The 15,298-nt window shown below is 36.4% G+C and overlaps 1 protein-coding gene across 1 annotated transcript in view; it reads right to left on the reverse strand.

The window, feature by feature from the left end:
- The window catches only part of LOC128166196 (uncharacterized), a 28,777-nt gene extending 14,426 nt beyond the window's left edge, over window positions 1-14,351 (reverse strand). The window contains exon 1 of the mRNA XM_052831201.1: window positions 13,374-14,351. Coding sequence (XP_052687161.1) covers window positions 13,374-13,428 — 55 coding nt within the window. The 5' untranslated portion in view covers window positions 13,429-14,351. The remainder of the gene's footprint in view (window positions 1-13,373) is intronic.
- Between the last annotated feature and the right edge of the window lie 947 nt (window positions 14,352-15,298).

Consider the following 15,298-nt stretch of genomic DNA (forward strand, 5'->3'; position numbering starts at 1 on the left):
GCAAATGAAATCGATTAATATTGCAGTAGCCTTACTCCCCATAATCAACATCTTTTGCGCGATTCCGCCAAACAGTAATGACATTGTGACGATAGGTCGACATCTTGGGAGAATTACCGAGTTTGTTTAGCTGATACACTTGCAACGAGAGCTTCCGTCTGTACACGTGAGAACCCGCGTCCTGCAAAGACGAAATAATCAAATATTTAGCGCCCGTGTCGGTTTGACTTTTACTTGATTATGGACCCTTCCTGTAATGGCGCAGGAGACGAGGATTGATTGAGAGGAAATCACGGAATCTACCTGAGTCTTGCTCAGTAAATCCAATAAATAAATCATATTAGAGAAAATCAAAGTCGGACTGAAACGGAAAAATAATACCCAATTCCCGTTTATTCTGCCAAAAGAAAGCATATAGATGTTTCCTAATGAACTGTTATTTCATAAATTATGCATTCCACATGCAACGATAAAAAGTTGATGATTGTTATTTTTGATGCTCGCAACGAAAGTTACGAACGCGACTGAGTCGTTATATTTCCCTATTAACAGTACTTTTATTAAGTTCAGACTGAGGGGTGGGCATAAAAGTTCGTATACTGCGCACTTTCTAGTACAGTAGGAAGACGTTGTACAATATCCCACAATCCCCTATGGTTTTGACATATCCTCATGGTTAAATGACATTCAATATGCATTTTGAACTCTCATATAATATTCAGACATGCACGTCATGCAACCTCCATAGTTGTATTCACGTTCTTGTGACGTCATTAATCTGTAAAAGTGCATAGATTTATGGCAGTGTCTATTTATTTTGAGTGGTTGACAAGCAAATTTAGCAGAGCATCATGCCTGCGTGTGTCTTTGGATATTTCAGTAAATGAAACAGAAACAAAAACACAAAATTAAAAAAAACCTCTACAAAATTAGAAAGTTTCATTTAAGATTTTCACTTACAACTGGGGAGGAAAAAAGTCAATTAAAAATCATTTATAAGGGCCCGTGACATAATCAATAAAATGATTAAAAGTTTCAAGGAAGCGGAAAATGTTTCAGCTACGTTTTGGCTGCGACGAAGAGAGGGTCTGTGGCCCTTGATGAGTCTCCGCTCTGACTCCCCCAAGGCAAAGTCTTGTCATTGATTAGAAGCCAACTCACTACAACCTCCATAGACTGCCGCGAAAACAGTGTATTTTTCGTGGATACACGTGTTTTTTCACACGAATCACACTAGAACTACTTTTCTTGTCGCAGATGCGGCGTAAAGCGTGTGCTCTTATTAAGGAACATTTTGTTGGTGAAATCTTAACATTAGTATTGCATTAGTATTTTTATGAAAGCGTTACAATCATTGGTACAAGCAAATATCGGTGTATTTGTTCTCCATAATTGAAACAAAAGTGCACGTACTTTAAAAAAAACATAATTTCGTTTAAAATTCCAAGCAGTCTCTTGGGATTGTACATATCGTCATATGGGTTGTAACGTTATGTCTGACATGATTATATGTCATCAGTATAGCCCGTTGTTTGCAGATATTGCTCATAGTCACGATGTCGCTTCTTTTAACTTTTGCAAAGTGTTCCCTGTTTTATTTATAACAGAAGTAATAACTACTCAAGCGCCTCACCCAAGCGTTCGGGTGAGAGAGCGCAAAGTTATGGAAATACGCCTCGAACACTCTTGTAAGACATTTGCAATTGTGACAAACCCGGCTGTTGATGTGTGTTTCCTTTTTGAAAACTACACGAAAAACGGCACCAGCTGCTGGTACGAAACGATTATAATTTAGTTCGACCATGCGTTGAGTAATGAGAAAAATGCTATGATCGGATGAATAATGGCGAAAAATTGCTATATTGCAATATCGTTAAACAGATACACGGAACAACCATATTGTTGTGAACCGCAAAAATCGGATAAACGCGGATGAAAACACTTTTCAGACAAAAATCTCTGGAGAGGTCTAAAATGAATTATCATGTTCCCCATTGAATTATCATAGCATGCGTGTCCATTAAAGGATTCTATACTATCTTGGAAATTAAACATTACATTGGAAAAATATTGCATAACCATCTTAAGTCAGGAATGATAACTATTTAAAAGTCAAATAAGAGATAGCTAGTTCAAGAACAGATTTTATAGTACGGCAGCTCAATTATGGTAATATGTTTCCCTTTACCAGAACTGAAAAGGTCAAAAACATATCAAAATGTTCTTGGCTATCTCCCTGCTTGCGTTCGATATAAGCAATGGGGTAGAGTATTGAGTTTTTATTGAAACAAATATATCTTTTTTCGCAGTATTGACTGTATTTTCTCCACCAGATATGCTTCACAGCGGAGACTATAAAGGAAAAACAAATCTAGATATCAACGTTTGCGGGCAATTAGCACAGCAAGATAATTAAGTAGATTGTAAATGACTTTTTTAGGAGAGGAAATCTGTCTTTTCAATACACAATTCTTCATTTGATTATTCTACCAGACATAAAATACGAGTTCAGAAGCTGTGTATGAAAAATGTGGTAATTTTCGCTGAAGGCCGTTTTCCAATTTGTCATCTTGTGCCAATCAATTCCACGTATCGAAGGCAAAAAGGCCTAGTTCTGTGAGAGAAAGAGTCGCTCTCAATAAATTACTCTAGCAAATGACTATCGTTGCCCTAATGTTTATTTCGCATCCATCATCTATACTAGCCTCGTCAAAGTATCATCAAAAACATCTTTTCTGCTTTGGAACAATTATGTCACGAATAATATCAGATTTGTGTCCATTACTTGTCGTCTGCTTTCGATGATAGTAGCAAGCACTACCTGATGCATGCTATATTGATCGGGAAAATGCGCGTGAATCATGCTGAAAACTCCAAGACACGCCATAATAATCACAATCCTGCTTTCTATCTATTTCCGATGAAACAAGGGTTTGGAAGGGTCATTATAATAATTAGAAACTCTTATTTGCTTCACCGATCGGAAAGCTGAGTCTACCGGTCGCGCGCGTGAGCGAAATTCCATTTCATTCTCACTTTTGCTTCAGACGACTATGTTGTTGTGCAGAAAGCAAGTAAAAACCCTTTAAAAATGTCCTCAATCATCATATCTTATAGAATATAAAATGCTAAACATCAAAGACCTTTGAATTAATTAGGAATCTGTTTAGATGCTTATCAGATGAGCTATGAATGAGTTGCGGTGTTTCTCAAAAGCAAATAGCGTTGACTGAATTATTCTAACATAAATCTCATAGAAGCCAAATTCAATTTTTGACAAGGTTTTTTTTCCTTATGAATTATTGACGTGATTTACGTTACACGAATACAGATTTAATGACAAAATGCCTAAAATAAGATCCGAACCAGATCTGATGACGAAGCACACATGTTACCTCTAACGAATAGCTGTTGCATGAAGGAAAAAAAATCTGGGATATAAACCAAATTGTAGGCGTATTAACTGAGTACATTGTTCCAAAAAGACAGCCCATTGTATCTTTACACCCTGTTTTTATTTCCCCAAAGCCTGACTAAATCAAAGCTTGTTTAGATAATGAGATTGTTTGTGTAAGGACAAGCTGCATGTTTTAATTGATATCTAGAAGCGCTTAATGAGAGAGTCTGCGTCTTTGAAGCACAGGAATATTTGGCCAAATAACGTAACGAAAGAGGAATCGAGCCGAGGGGAAAAAACATCGAACACCAGTTTCTGGTCTTATCAGAGTTCTTATTAAATTGGTAATAAGCATGCAGGAATATGGCTGCATAACATAACATACGTTCCTTTGGGAATACATTCAGACGCGCAAACACATCCGCTTAAAAATTGCTTATCCATTCCCTCCCCTCTCTGCTTCATTCCAGCACATTCTCTATCTACGTACGTGGAAACAATTTTTAAAAGGACAAGATAAGATAAATTGAAAAAGAAGATTTGGCAAATTCACAAACGCATTGGACTGTTGATCAATATTTTCCCCGAAGACCAATCAATGGGCGGTCGTTGTTGTATGTCTTTGGTGATAAATAAGATAAAGACAAGCGAATGAGCATTTTTGGTGCTGAGAACAGTGCTTCTGCCAGATACAGTATCTAACCGGTAGCCAGGTTATCAGGAGCGTGACAAAACCGGACTTAACGTTGATTGATCTACACAAATGAATCCGAGGGATCTCGCTGGAGAGATGTATCGTCGGGGCTTAAATCAGGGGAATTAGGCCTCGCTAACAAAAAAAGATTTTATTAAACGTTAAGACATTCGGTTGTGCTCAGTAATGAATGCTCATTGTTCATTCCCAATGTCGACTTAAAAATTCAGCGAGTTATAATAAACTAATAACGCTGAAAATCACCGCACTCGGCAAATGGGGATCTAACTATATCATCAATCAGCGAATTGGGAGAATTTAGAGTGCGCCTAAAACGAACTTTGGAATCCTACGGTGGTCGTAAAATACGAGAAGAAGAAAAACGATTGTTATCCGCAAGATTACCAACTATCCAGGATAAATATAAAACAAAATAGACTTTGTTGTAAAACGACTGAGAAAGTCCCATTATCTCTCGGGGGTTTTATGTTAAGAAAACTACCAGTCAATTGGGTATTTATGAGGCTCTCCTGGTTCTGAACACGTTGAGGTGGGGCGATGAGTCTGTATCTGACCTCATTTTAAAATATTAAGAAATTTTTCGTTTTCACTTTTGTCTGTCTTCATAGAACTTTATTGGGAAAGAGAATTAAGGGGAAAAAATCTGACCGATAAATAAGATTAAAAAAAAAAGTTTCTGTAGATGACAAAAAACAATTTCCGTAATATTCTTGGTATTCATTACGGTACCAGTGGGTGGCAAGAAAAATTTTCTTCAACCCCAACCAGCTTAATCAGCTGTCGTTAGTTTGAGAAACAAAGTTACACAATTTTAAATTTCTTTGTCAGTCTAAAAAAAACTCCCACTTACAACAAACGAAGCCATGCTGTTTTTGAGATGTCTGTTGTTGCCTGGAGTTATGAAGAATTCAGCATAACAAAAACCATGCAAGTTATGGTAACCTAGCCGTCAGAAACACTAGGCTTTGAAAAGCCGACTCCGATGTTTCATTAAAACCCAATAATAAAAGCCTTCCAAGCCTAAAGATTCCGTTCTTGAAAAAAAAATTAATCACGAGGATATGCGTCTGTTAATCGTCCTTTAATTAGGAACTAAAATTTCAATAAGGATCAAATTCATGACGTCAGTACCCCTGGAAATAACCATCCCCTGCGCAAATGTATTCCGTAACATTGGTGATACAGCGCAACCAAAAAATTTGCAACAAAAAGTACGCCTGTAATGTTGGTCATAATATACATGTCTAAATTGGATTAATTTGCATCTGTAAAGACGACTGGTATTCGGAAGGTTTCTAGTGTCGCTAATGCACAGGCGGGTTCTAATTTCAATATCGTACGCCCGATGGAATAATACACAGGATATAATGAAGAAGGTTTTTATGAGGCTTTCGCAAAAAGATGGTCCGTTCTTGTATCAGAAATAAGAGATCCCGAATTATCCTGCACTGATTATATGTTATTTTTTTCCTTCATTTCTTTCTTTCTTTCTTTGTGTGGTTCATCAATTCTTACTTAGGTTTCTCAACATCAGGGTTGGTGTCTGTCGCGGAAGCCATATAATAAGCAATACCGCAATCAAGTCTCGTAGACAATAATGAGAAGCTATGACGTCATATACCAAGTAAAAGGCTAAATAGAGCAACACATACTTATTACTTTAACCGAAAGAAAATCTTCCAACGATTGGTTGATTTAAATAGTAAATAGTCTTTTCATTCTCATTCAAAGATTATACACATTTAACAAGAAAACAGTCCATTTGAACAAGAAAAACAGAACAACACAGACATTCCTTGAGGGCTTTCTTCTTCTTAAAGGTTCCTCAGACGAAGGTTTTCAGTAATTAAAAATAAATAAAAGCAAAATTCCTCCTATGCATGCAATGAAATAGACATATCAAATGTACTCTTAACTGTTGCATTTTTGTCTTATTGTTGAGGTAAAAAAAAAAGTTGCATACTTATGAATGGAAAGATCGCCTACAAAAGCAATGTAAATAAATGTCAGATGGAATAAATGCTTTGATAGCGCGAGCCACCTCCAATTACCCATAAGCGTATATAGGTCTGTCCCTAATTACATGTTTTTATTAATGTGAAGCTGGCGCTAGAGGTGACAAAGCATTGCGATAGAATACTAAAATTTTTTGTCAAAACAGTTGAAAAAAAAGGTGACAAGAAAGACATATTTTTGTTTCCCTCAAGAAATTTTGATAAGTTTAGATTCGCACTTCATCTTAAGAAAGAAAAACATGTGTTGAAATAGAGTGACGCGTTTGGCAGTTAAGGGTTGGTGTGTGGATGTCGTAAAATGTACCATCTTATTAGTTTCATGTTTAGACGAGATTGCCGTGCATATGTCGTAAAATGTACCATCTAGAAACATTTATTGCTAAATCCGTTGTTATTAATTAACCATGTAAAAAGCGACACTGTCGATTAAGATGCATGAATAAATCGTCCTTGAAACATGTGTACTCGAGATATAAAAAAAACCCCAAAAACTTCTTCGTCTGATCCAAAGCTTTTATGACAGCTAAGGAAAATTCAGGAAAACGATAAGAATAGTCCAAATGGCTGATGGCATTTTAGGTTCGATGTAATAATACTCTTAAATGGCGAGCCCCCATTTTCTCTAATCCGAGTAGTCACTTGGGAAACATACAGATTCTACGATCTCTGGTTTTTACCAACTTCCCAAGAACTGTCTGCATGAAGCCTATTACAGTCTACTCTTCTCTCGATATTCAGACCGCCATTTCAATAAAACAGAGACCAAAAACTCCCAGCCAATCATACTTACATACCCGCATATGTCCCGAATTTTCTCTGACTAAGTTTTCTTTATGGCCCATTTAAGCCAATTAAAGATGCAGTATATTGTGGAGAGAGCACTGATTGGCTGGGGTCTCCGAGGAAACGAAAGGGAAGTTCAAGACAGATGGTGCCACCGGGCTTATTAAAGGATATTATACAACTCGGCATCGATTGATAGTAAACCTAATTAGCTAAGACTAAATGTAAACCACAGGTAGAATCTAATTAGTCCCTATTTCACTGGAGTGACAGTAGACAGATGGCAGTGATGGGAACCCGGAGTGTCCATCTTTCATCACCATTTCTGCCTTTTACAAATAACCGAGAACCCGGGCAAAAAAGAGAACGGGGACATTAGCCAATGGCAGTCCACTCCAAATTAACCACACAGTTTGACATTTTTGTGAAAAGAAAAACTGATTCTCAGCTACACCCTCGTACTAATTGAGTTTCTATTGCATAACTTTAAAAAGTGGAAAAAAATGACATTGAATTCAGAAAACTTAAGATATTGTCTAATTATTCTTTGGCTTCTGAAAATTCTCTCTCTCTCTCTCTCTCTCTCTCGTTCTCTCTCTCTCTCTCTCTTATACCAAGCAAAGTCTAATACATGTGTGTATAGTCTGCTTATAAATCTGTCAAAACAACAAGGGATTTATTTGGATTGATGTACATTTCACAGTTTCCTTTCAAATAAATATTGATTATCCTTTTCTCCATATACCAGCGTAATGGTAGATGAAAGCTCTGATTGACTGAATCTAATAACTTATGATAACAGCTTTCCAATCTTTTCACTGCTCGTCCTGTATATTACAACTCTTTACATCACATCTGCGTTAGTATATTGTCTGGGTGACTAGAAAGTTTTATCAACAGAAAACACATTGTAATCTTCATTATCGGAGCGAAGCATATAGATTTTTTCCCCTTCATTTTCTTAAAGCAATGATAAAAATCAACATTGAAGAAAATTGAAAAAAAAACCTGTTTATCATCATCTTGAATGAAGCGTTGAATCATTATCGCAAGGAAAATGGATTTAAATGTTCTAAAACATCGCCACTACTTTCAGAACTAAATAGGCGTGCGAGAGAACAAGAAAGATGTAGAGAATATAAGAATTTCTTGCAGCTGTCTTCATGAGCGAGAAATGAAACATGCATAGGGGGTCGTCGTCTGCTTACTTTGGATGCTAGAAGAAGCTTTCTTGGATGACCACAGCTTTGCTATAACTAAAATAACATTCGTTGAAAGCAGCTATTAACAAATTACAGTGGTAAATTGGCGAAATTACAAAGAAAAGGTTGCAGCGAAATGACTGTATCGCAACAGTATGACAAAAGGTCTATGTTATTTTACCTACAGGATGGAGGAGCAAGGGGAGGGGGTGAATCACCAGCCATGACACCAAGTTTAGGGATGACTCTTATACTCAATAAATCTTTCCCCTAATTCTCTGTCAAGATTTCTTGACAGTAATATCAGCCCAACAACGAAGTTTTAATCTCTGTTTCTATTGTCACTCTACCGCAACGACATCATCCATTTGACAATCGACATCTCGAGGTTTTAAGAAAGTAAGAGTAGAGAAGCTTTTAGTCCGCAATGATAAATCCCTTGTATGAAATGATTCTATTTTTTTTTTATCCCATCTCGATATCATGGATTGTCAATTACTGTCTCTCGCAGAGTACAATAGGTACTGATACCGAGTTGAAATATCCTGGGATTTTTGAGCAGCGAGGGAAAAATATCTTAATCAAATTCGCATTAGTCGGGGATTTAGTCAGGTAGGGGACGCTCGGTCTTCATATTGTCTCCCTCCATCGTCTCCTTCCCTGTTTGACAAGAGAAGTCCGTGCAGGGATCCACACAAAGCAATGTTATATTAAAGTTATCGATTTCCTCCGAGACGCTTCCCTCCAAAAAAGGCAAGACTTTGAAACATCATTGGTAAAGACAATGTATACTCTCAAACAAACATTGAAAAGACCCAGATCAGCAGATGAAGCGCTTAGGTGAATCAATAAACCAAGTAGGTAAACCTCGGAGAGAAAACTCGTAAAAAATCTGATTAAACAAGTTCCATTACAGAAAATCGGTCTTTTTATGGACGTCTTGTTGACAAGAAGCTCCAGAAAGACCAGATAGCGAGCATTGACGTGTATTGATTTCCTGCGATGGCTTCGCTTGATTTATTCTACAAATGACCCTTTCTTTTCATAGAGGATTCCTTCGCCTGATTAAAAAAGATTTATACCTTTTCTTACACAAGTCATCTCCCACCAAATGTATCTTTTCGGTCATAGTTTAACATTACTAGAATAACAAATCATAATTTAATGCCCATATAAAATTCTGAGAAGCCTTTTCATAAGAAAAAGTGTATTACTATCTTGATTAACATACAAAAGTCATAATAGTTTAACCATAGAAAAAAATGTTTTGCATTTAACAAAGCAAGTAGTATCTATTTACAGAAAAAAACCTTTTCACACGTCGATAGAATTTTTCTTCTCTTTCATGTGAACAAAAGTTTAAATTCTTTTTTCTAGCCACCTTCTGTAATACAGTCGGGGGAATTAACATTTTTTGTACCCACTGCGAAGGGGTCTGCTGGCTTTTGTTTTCAACTTACTTAGTTTCACGTAACATTGGAACAGCAGGGTACCGGGCTAGATCTTAAGCAGATTATTGACTTCTAATGAGAGTCGCTCACAGATTAAGAGTATTCGGGAGTTTCCAAACACGCGTGTGTTTACACTTCTGCTTCTATCACCTCTTAATCGTTTGGCCAAATATTAAGTGTTAAATGTTACCACATCCCCGGTTTGTTTTGACATATTAAACTCGTCTTATCGGAAGTCGGAGAAAAATAATTCTTTTAATCTAACATAAATACTGTCATCGTGTGTAGCGAATTAGGATGGTACTATAATCAATCAGGGGAAATCTCGTGTCTGACATCACGCGCGCAATGATACAGGTTTAGAAGTAGTACAACTCTCCGAAGAATGTCGAAACTGTGTTTTCGTACAAGAAACAAGAGATGTAAAATAAACTTTGGGGATATTGGGAGTAAATTTTCCAGCGGCCCTAATAAATTCCAGCTGTAGTAATACGAAGCATCCATTGATGTTTGCCCACAAATGTAGATGGTAAATAAAAGCTTGTTGTTTCAATGGAATCGACTGCCTGACCGTTGACATGTTTTCTTTTTTTTCTTCTGCAGACGTTTTATTAATGCTCTAGGATTTGGTGAGAGATCGCAAAATCAAATCTAAGAAACAGTGCATTACAATTAGTATAGGCAAAAACGAGCGCGCTTTACCTTCAAATATTTCTTTTTTAATGAACTAAACAAACAAAATTTCTGGGAGGTTAGTGGTTTTTGGCAGCCGTGAAAATATGTCGGAGAGGGGGGAAAATTGGTAAGGGGGGGGGGGGGGGGGGGAGGCACAGATCGTTTTGACATAAGGGGCTACAAAAGGCAAGAAAAACAATCAGAAAGATGATAATTGCGGATATTGTAATTGAAAACAAGTAACGAACAAAAAAAATATTTCGATTAAAGGTTGATCTTGGTTGTTTCAGGTCGATTAAAGCATTGTTCTGGAAGTCTGAAATTGATTTTCCGTGCGTGCAACCGATCAGAATAGCCAAAGAACACGAGAGAGTTCAGGGCGAAAAAAAGAAGAAACTTTTTTTTTCTTTAAAAAAACTCATCTTATCGTGATTTACCAATGCACGGGATAAGTTTTCAATCTTGGAATCTTTTTCATTGAATGCACTAGGATTCCTATGAGCTGTTTTCAAAATAAAGAGAGAGAAAAATAGAAGGCAAAAAAGCATAGAGGGGTATGATAAACCACAAAGGACATGAATGTATTTGTGTCTAATGACAGCAATTGTCGCTAACAAGTGTATCTGTCCATCTTTGTTCATGGTCGGCGAAATCTGTCTAGTGACAACATTGTTACCTGAAAGGTGTGAAATCAACGAGCATATTGTGACCACGGATATTCAATTAGCTGTTCTGACACGACAATTAGCGAAACTACCATAAACCATCACGTTAATATCCCTCCATGTTCTGTTCCCCCACTGGACAGCAAACGCGCTTGGAGGGTCAAATTTCCCTTCCCTTTGTTATGATTAGTTTTTTTCGTGAAAGCATTTTATATCTGGTCTATTTTCCCATCAATAGCCCATGTTCGCGTCATTAGACCTACCAAGAGGCTACTTGATGTTTTGGTCGTACTAATTACACAAGAGGATACTTAGAGCTTAGTTCGTGCTGGCCTTTCTTTTACGGCAAATGGAGATAGAAAATGACAACGAGTTTACTCAATACAATGTAACTTCATTTATGGAATGGTCTTTCTCTCTGAATAAGAGCCGTGCTGCAAATGTCTGGAGACAGAATGCATAGTAATACTAGAGCTCATATCTGTTAGCCATTTATTTCATATTTCTGATAAATTATTTCCTTGCATGATTGCCCTATCTTTTTACTTTATCAATTATTACAATGTTCACTTTTTCGGGTTTAAAATATCCCGACTTCGTTGGTTCCAATTTGCTCAAAAAATGAACTTTCGAAATTTAATTCCTTTCCATTTGAGAAATGCGAGAAATTCGCGATTTCTCTTTTTGTTTCAGCAAGTCATATTTCATATGAATTATTGCTATTGTAGGAAAATAAACACATTGGGTGATCAATGCTTTCTGGTTATATTACGTTTTGTAAAGTGGCTGAAAGAGATTTTCTGCAGATTGGCAAATGGTAGAAGCCAAAATTGGCCATCTAAACCGAGAGAAAAATCGATTGCTCACAACAAAAATTATTCTTAGTTGAATATGTATTGGTACCATTATTAATTGATTAACCTGTCAGTAATACACGCAATGGAACCAGCAAAAAAAAAATTAAATAAAGACACGGTCCAGATTACTACGGGGTTTCATTTGATTATTTTTTCCTTTTTTGTCCCTCCAAATAGAACTGGAACTATAGGATTATAGTGCACTCTTTTGTAACTGTTACGGCGAGGTTAGTTTTCCTAATACTCTAAACTAAGACCCTATTAAAAAGCTAGCGGTGTGACTACTGGCATCGCTTTATTGTACAAGCTGCAGAAGTCAAATGATTTTTTTTTCATTTAAAGGAAAATTGACCTTTCAATGCACCCGTTGGTATCCTTAATAAAGCCCTTTGAAGTTCGGAGGTAGGATAATTAGAAAAAATACTAATACTGCATAGGAATTTTCTGTGGTTGGTCCACATTTTCTCATACAGTCGTGTCCTGACATAAAGAGGAATTCATAATAACGTCTTATTTCGTTGAAAAACATCCTCCCATTAGCATATTCATGAAGTGTCAGATTGAAGGTTTTCGATGACATAATGGGGGAATATACAGCGTCCGTACATTGTGAATCCTTTCATACAATCCTAATACCTAATTAGCATAAATAGTTGATGAGTTCCGATGGCAGTGTCGACTGTTGTTTTTTATCACTCAAAATAAATCTCAGAAATGAAAACAATTTACATGATATATAAACGGACACGGTATTGGGTGGACATTTTGATGTCGTAATATACATGTATCCGCTGTCGGTTGTCGTAATTTCGATGATTCTACCTGTGTATTATTGACGTTTTTCTCATCAGATAAAATATCGACATCTAAGTGGCAATATTGAACTGTTGATGAAACTTCTACACACCCACATTTCTAATGAACTCACTGTGTTTAAATACAAATGCAAGAGCCGGGGTCTTTTCCAGGTGTATTTCATTTGAATCCTGATTAATCCGTGGGTCGAAAACTAACCGAAATAACAGGATTAAAAGACTACTACTGGTTCATTTAACCCCTATTTCTTTTTTTTCAATAATAAAAAAAATCCGTTTGGTGATTTTTCATGTCAGTGGTTACATACGCTTATAATTTTCAGATAAATTTAATCTTTAATCGCTGAAAAAACATTAGAAAACTTTATCTCTCCTTTTCATCACAAGTGACTTTGATATCAGTTCCGGCATCGGGATGTTGTTTCAAAGTTTTATAATCAACTCAATATTTATTATCCCGTTATATTTCATTAATATTGTAAGGCATAACAGTCTTGTTATGACCGACTACGAACTCTCTAGAGAATTTTTGATTTAGATAATTCTTCCGAATTCTGAGATAGGGAAACATCCGCATAGACATTCAGTTCTAATTTCATTTTATATACATCGATGTAGATTAATGTTTTATCCCCCCATTAACCCCATGTCGCGGTCCCTGTGTAATGCATGCGATACAATGCAAATGTTTTATCTATACAAGTGTATATTATTTAATCGACATGCAGATATATCCCCTGATAACAGAAACAATTATTAATAGCTAACAAAACCACTGAACATAACTACAAAACCTACCTGGAGTAATGAACACGAGTATGGATAAAATAAACTTCCACAAGGGGACCTCCATGTTTTAACACTGTACTTTCAGTTCACACAACGCTATACACACTGGTCGAATTTGAAACTGAGAGAAATCAGAAAAAATTAACAACATATAAATATATATCCCACAGTGAAATCTACACGTCTAAGTTCTGTCACACATTTGGAGGTGTGTTCCACATTTTTGTTTAAGCCGCCACACATCAGCGCACACGAGAAGAGGTGTCTTTTAAACCATGTGACAAAAGCACGCTTTTGTGTACCCCAAACAATGCGATGAACTGGGGGATCCTAGCCCTGTTCCACATTCAGCGATGACACACAGACTATGCGCCTGTCCCTTCTCTCTCACATTCGGTTTTTACAAATGGAGTACAGGCGACACGGCGAAATATTTCATTGAAAACTCTTCCTCGCCTCAGGCAGAAAGTGCAAATTGGCAGAGTCCACAATCTCTTCGCAGCGATTGGACACAGAAGTAAAAGAGAGCGGGCGAGTTCTTCAGCTTCACCAGAAATTATTCCATCGATGATTGTCCATTGCATAAACAATAACACTTGTACTGTAGGTATATATCTGATACAAGGGGTCTCTGATAAGATGCTGGATTTAGCAGCTATAAAACGCGACTGAACGGCCAAATTACTTTTTTCCCCTCTTATCGATGCGAAGACCTAGGCAGCACAAATTTTATCCAACCGCGCGCGCTCCGATGCGCTTGTATCGTTGTCTGAAGCAAATATGAAGGCTGAACCAACCAACCAAGCGCTATTTCCAGGGATGTGAAAATTCAATCAAGCATTTTTCTCGCCGTGATTGCAGTAATTCTTTTTCCAACCTTTTGTTCTTCACCCTTCAGGGTTCAGAGAGTTCAATGGCGATAGTATCCTTTGTTATATCACCCAAGCTTTTGTAAATAATACATCATCCGTTATCTATGTATATAGATATTTTTTTTCACAATTGTTGTCCTCTCTTTCTCTCTATCCACAAGTACATGTATTAGTATACAAAAAATAATAAATACATGTATGTTTTCCTTATTTCAACATTTTGTGTTTTCTTTGTCTTTGTTGTTTTTTGAAAAAAAATTTTTTTTTTTTTGCTTTTTTGGGGTTTATTTTGTGTTTTTATTTTTTTCATTTTTTAAAAAATTATTTCCATTTCTTCTCTGGTGAATTGAAATACGTACGTGTGTGGGGGTTAAACAAAGCAAAATTTAAAAAAACATGCAAGAAATCAATTTTTTTTCTCCCGAATCAAAATGTCATTTGTAAATACGATGAATAATGTACGTCGCTCATTATGCAAATTAGGGTTATAAATCTGATGTATAAATATGCTTGCAATGTCGACAGATGTTCATTTTACTGTAAGGAAAAAAAACCTCTCAATGAAATGTTTCATACCAGAGCGCATTTTTGATAGATTAGTTATTGAAGATTTAATAGTGTGAAGCTCTTGACGTTGAAAAGGTAGTGGGAGGGTTAACACTGTTCTTTTGCTGTTCACAAAAACAATTTTAAAGAAAATAATAATTTAATAATTGAATAGATTCTCATACTTAAGCCCACGAATAATAGAAATACCCTGGTTATATATAATACGGTTGTCTCTTAAATCAGAATTATTGAAATAATATGATTTTTTTAGTCGACAAAAATGACCATAATTGTATAGAAGGTCAGGTTGAGCTTCGTAAAACACCCGTTAATTATTATTGGGAAGAAGTCAAGCATGCTTGTGAGTGCATAGAATGAAAGATGGAAGGAGAGAGAGAAAATATCTGACATCATAACTCTCCAGAAGGACAGATCGCATCTGGGCATTGGGGGAGAAAGAACATTAATTTTCTTTGTGGCCCCCTAAAAGCCGAAAAATATTGTTACATCATG

This window comes from Crassostrea angulata, chromosome 10 (genome assembly GCF_025612915.1).
Source record: "Crassostrea angulata isolate pt1a10 chromosome 10, ASM2561291v2, whole genome shotgun sequence".
Taxonomy (NCBI): Eukaryota; Metazoa; Mollusca; class Bivalvia; order Ostreida; family Ostreidae; genus Magallana; species Magallana angulata.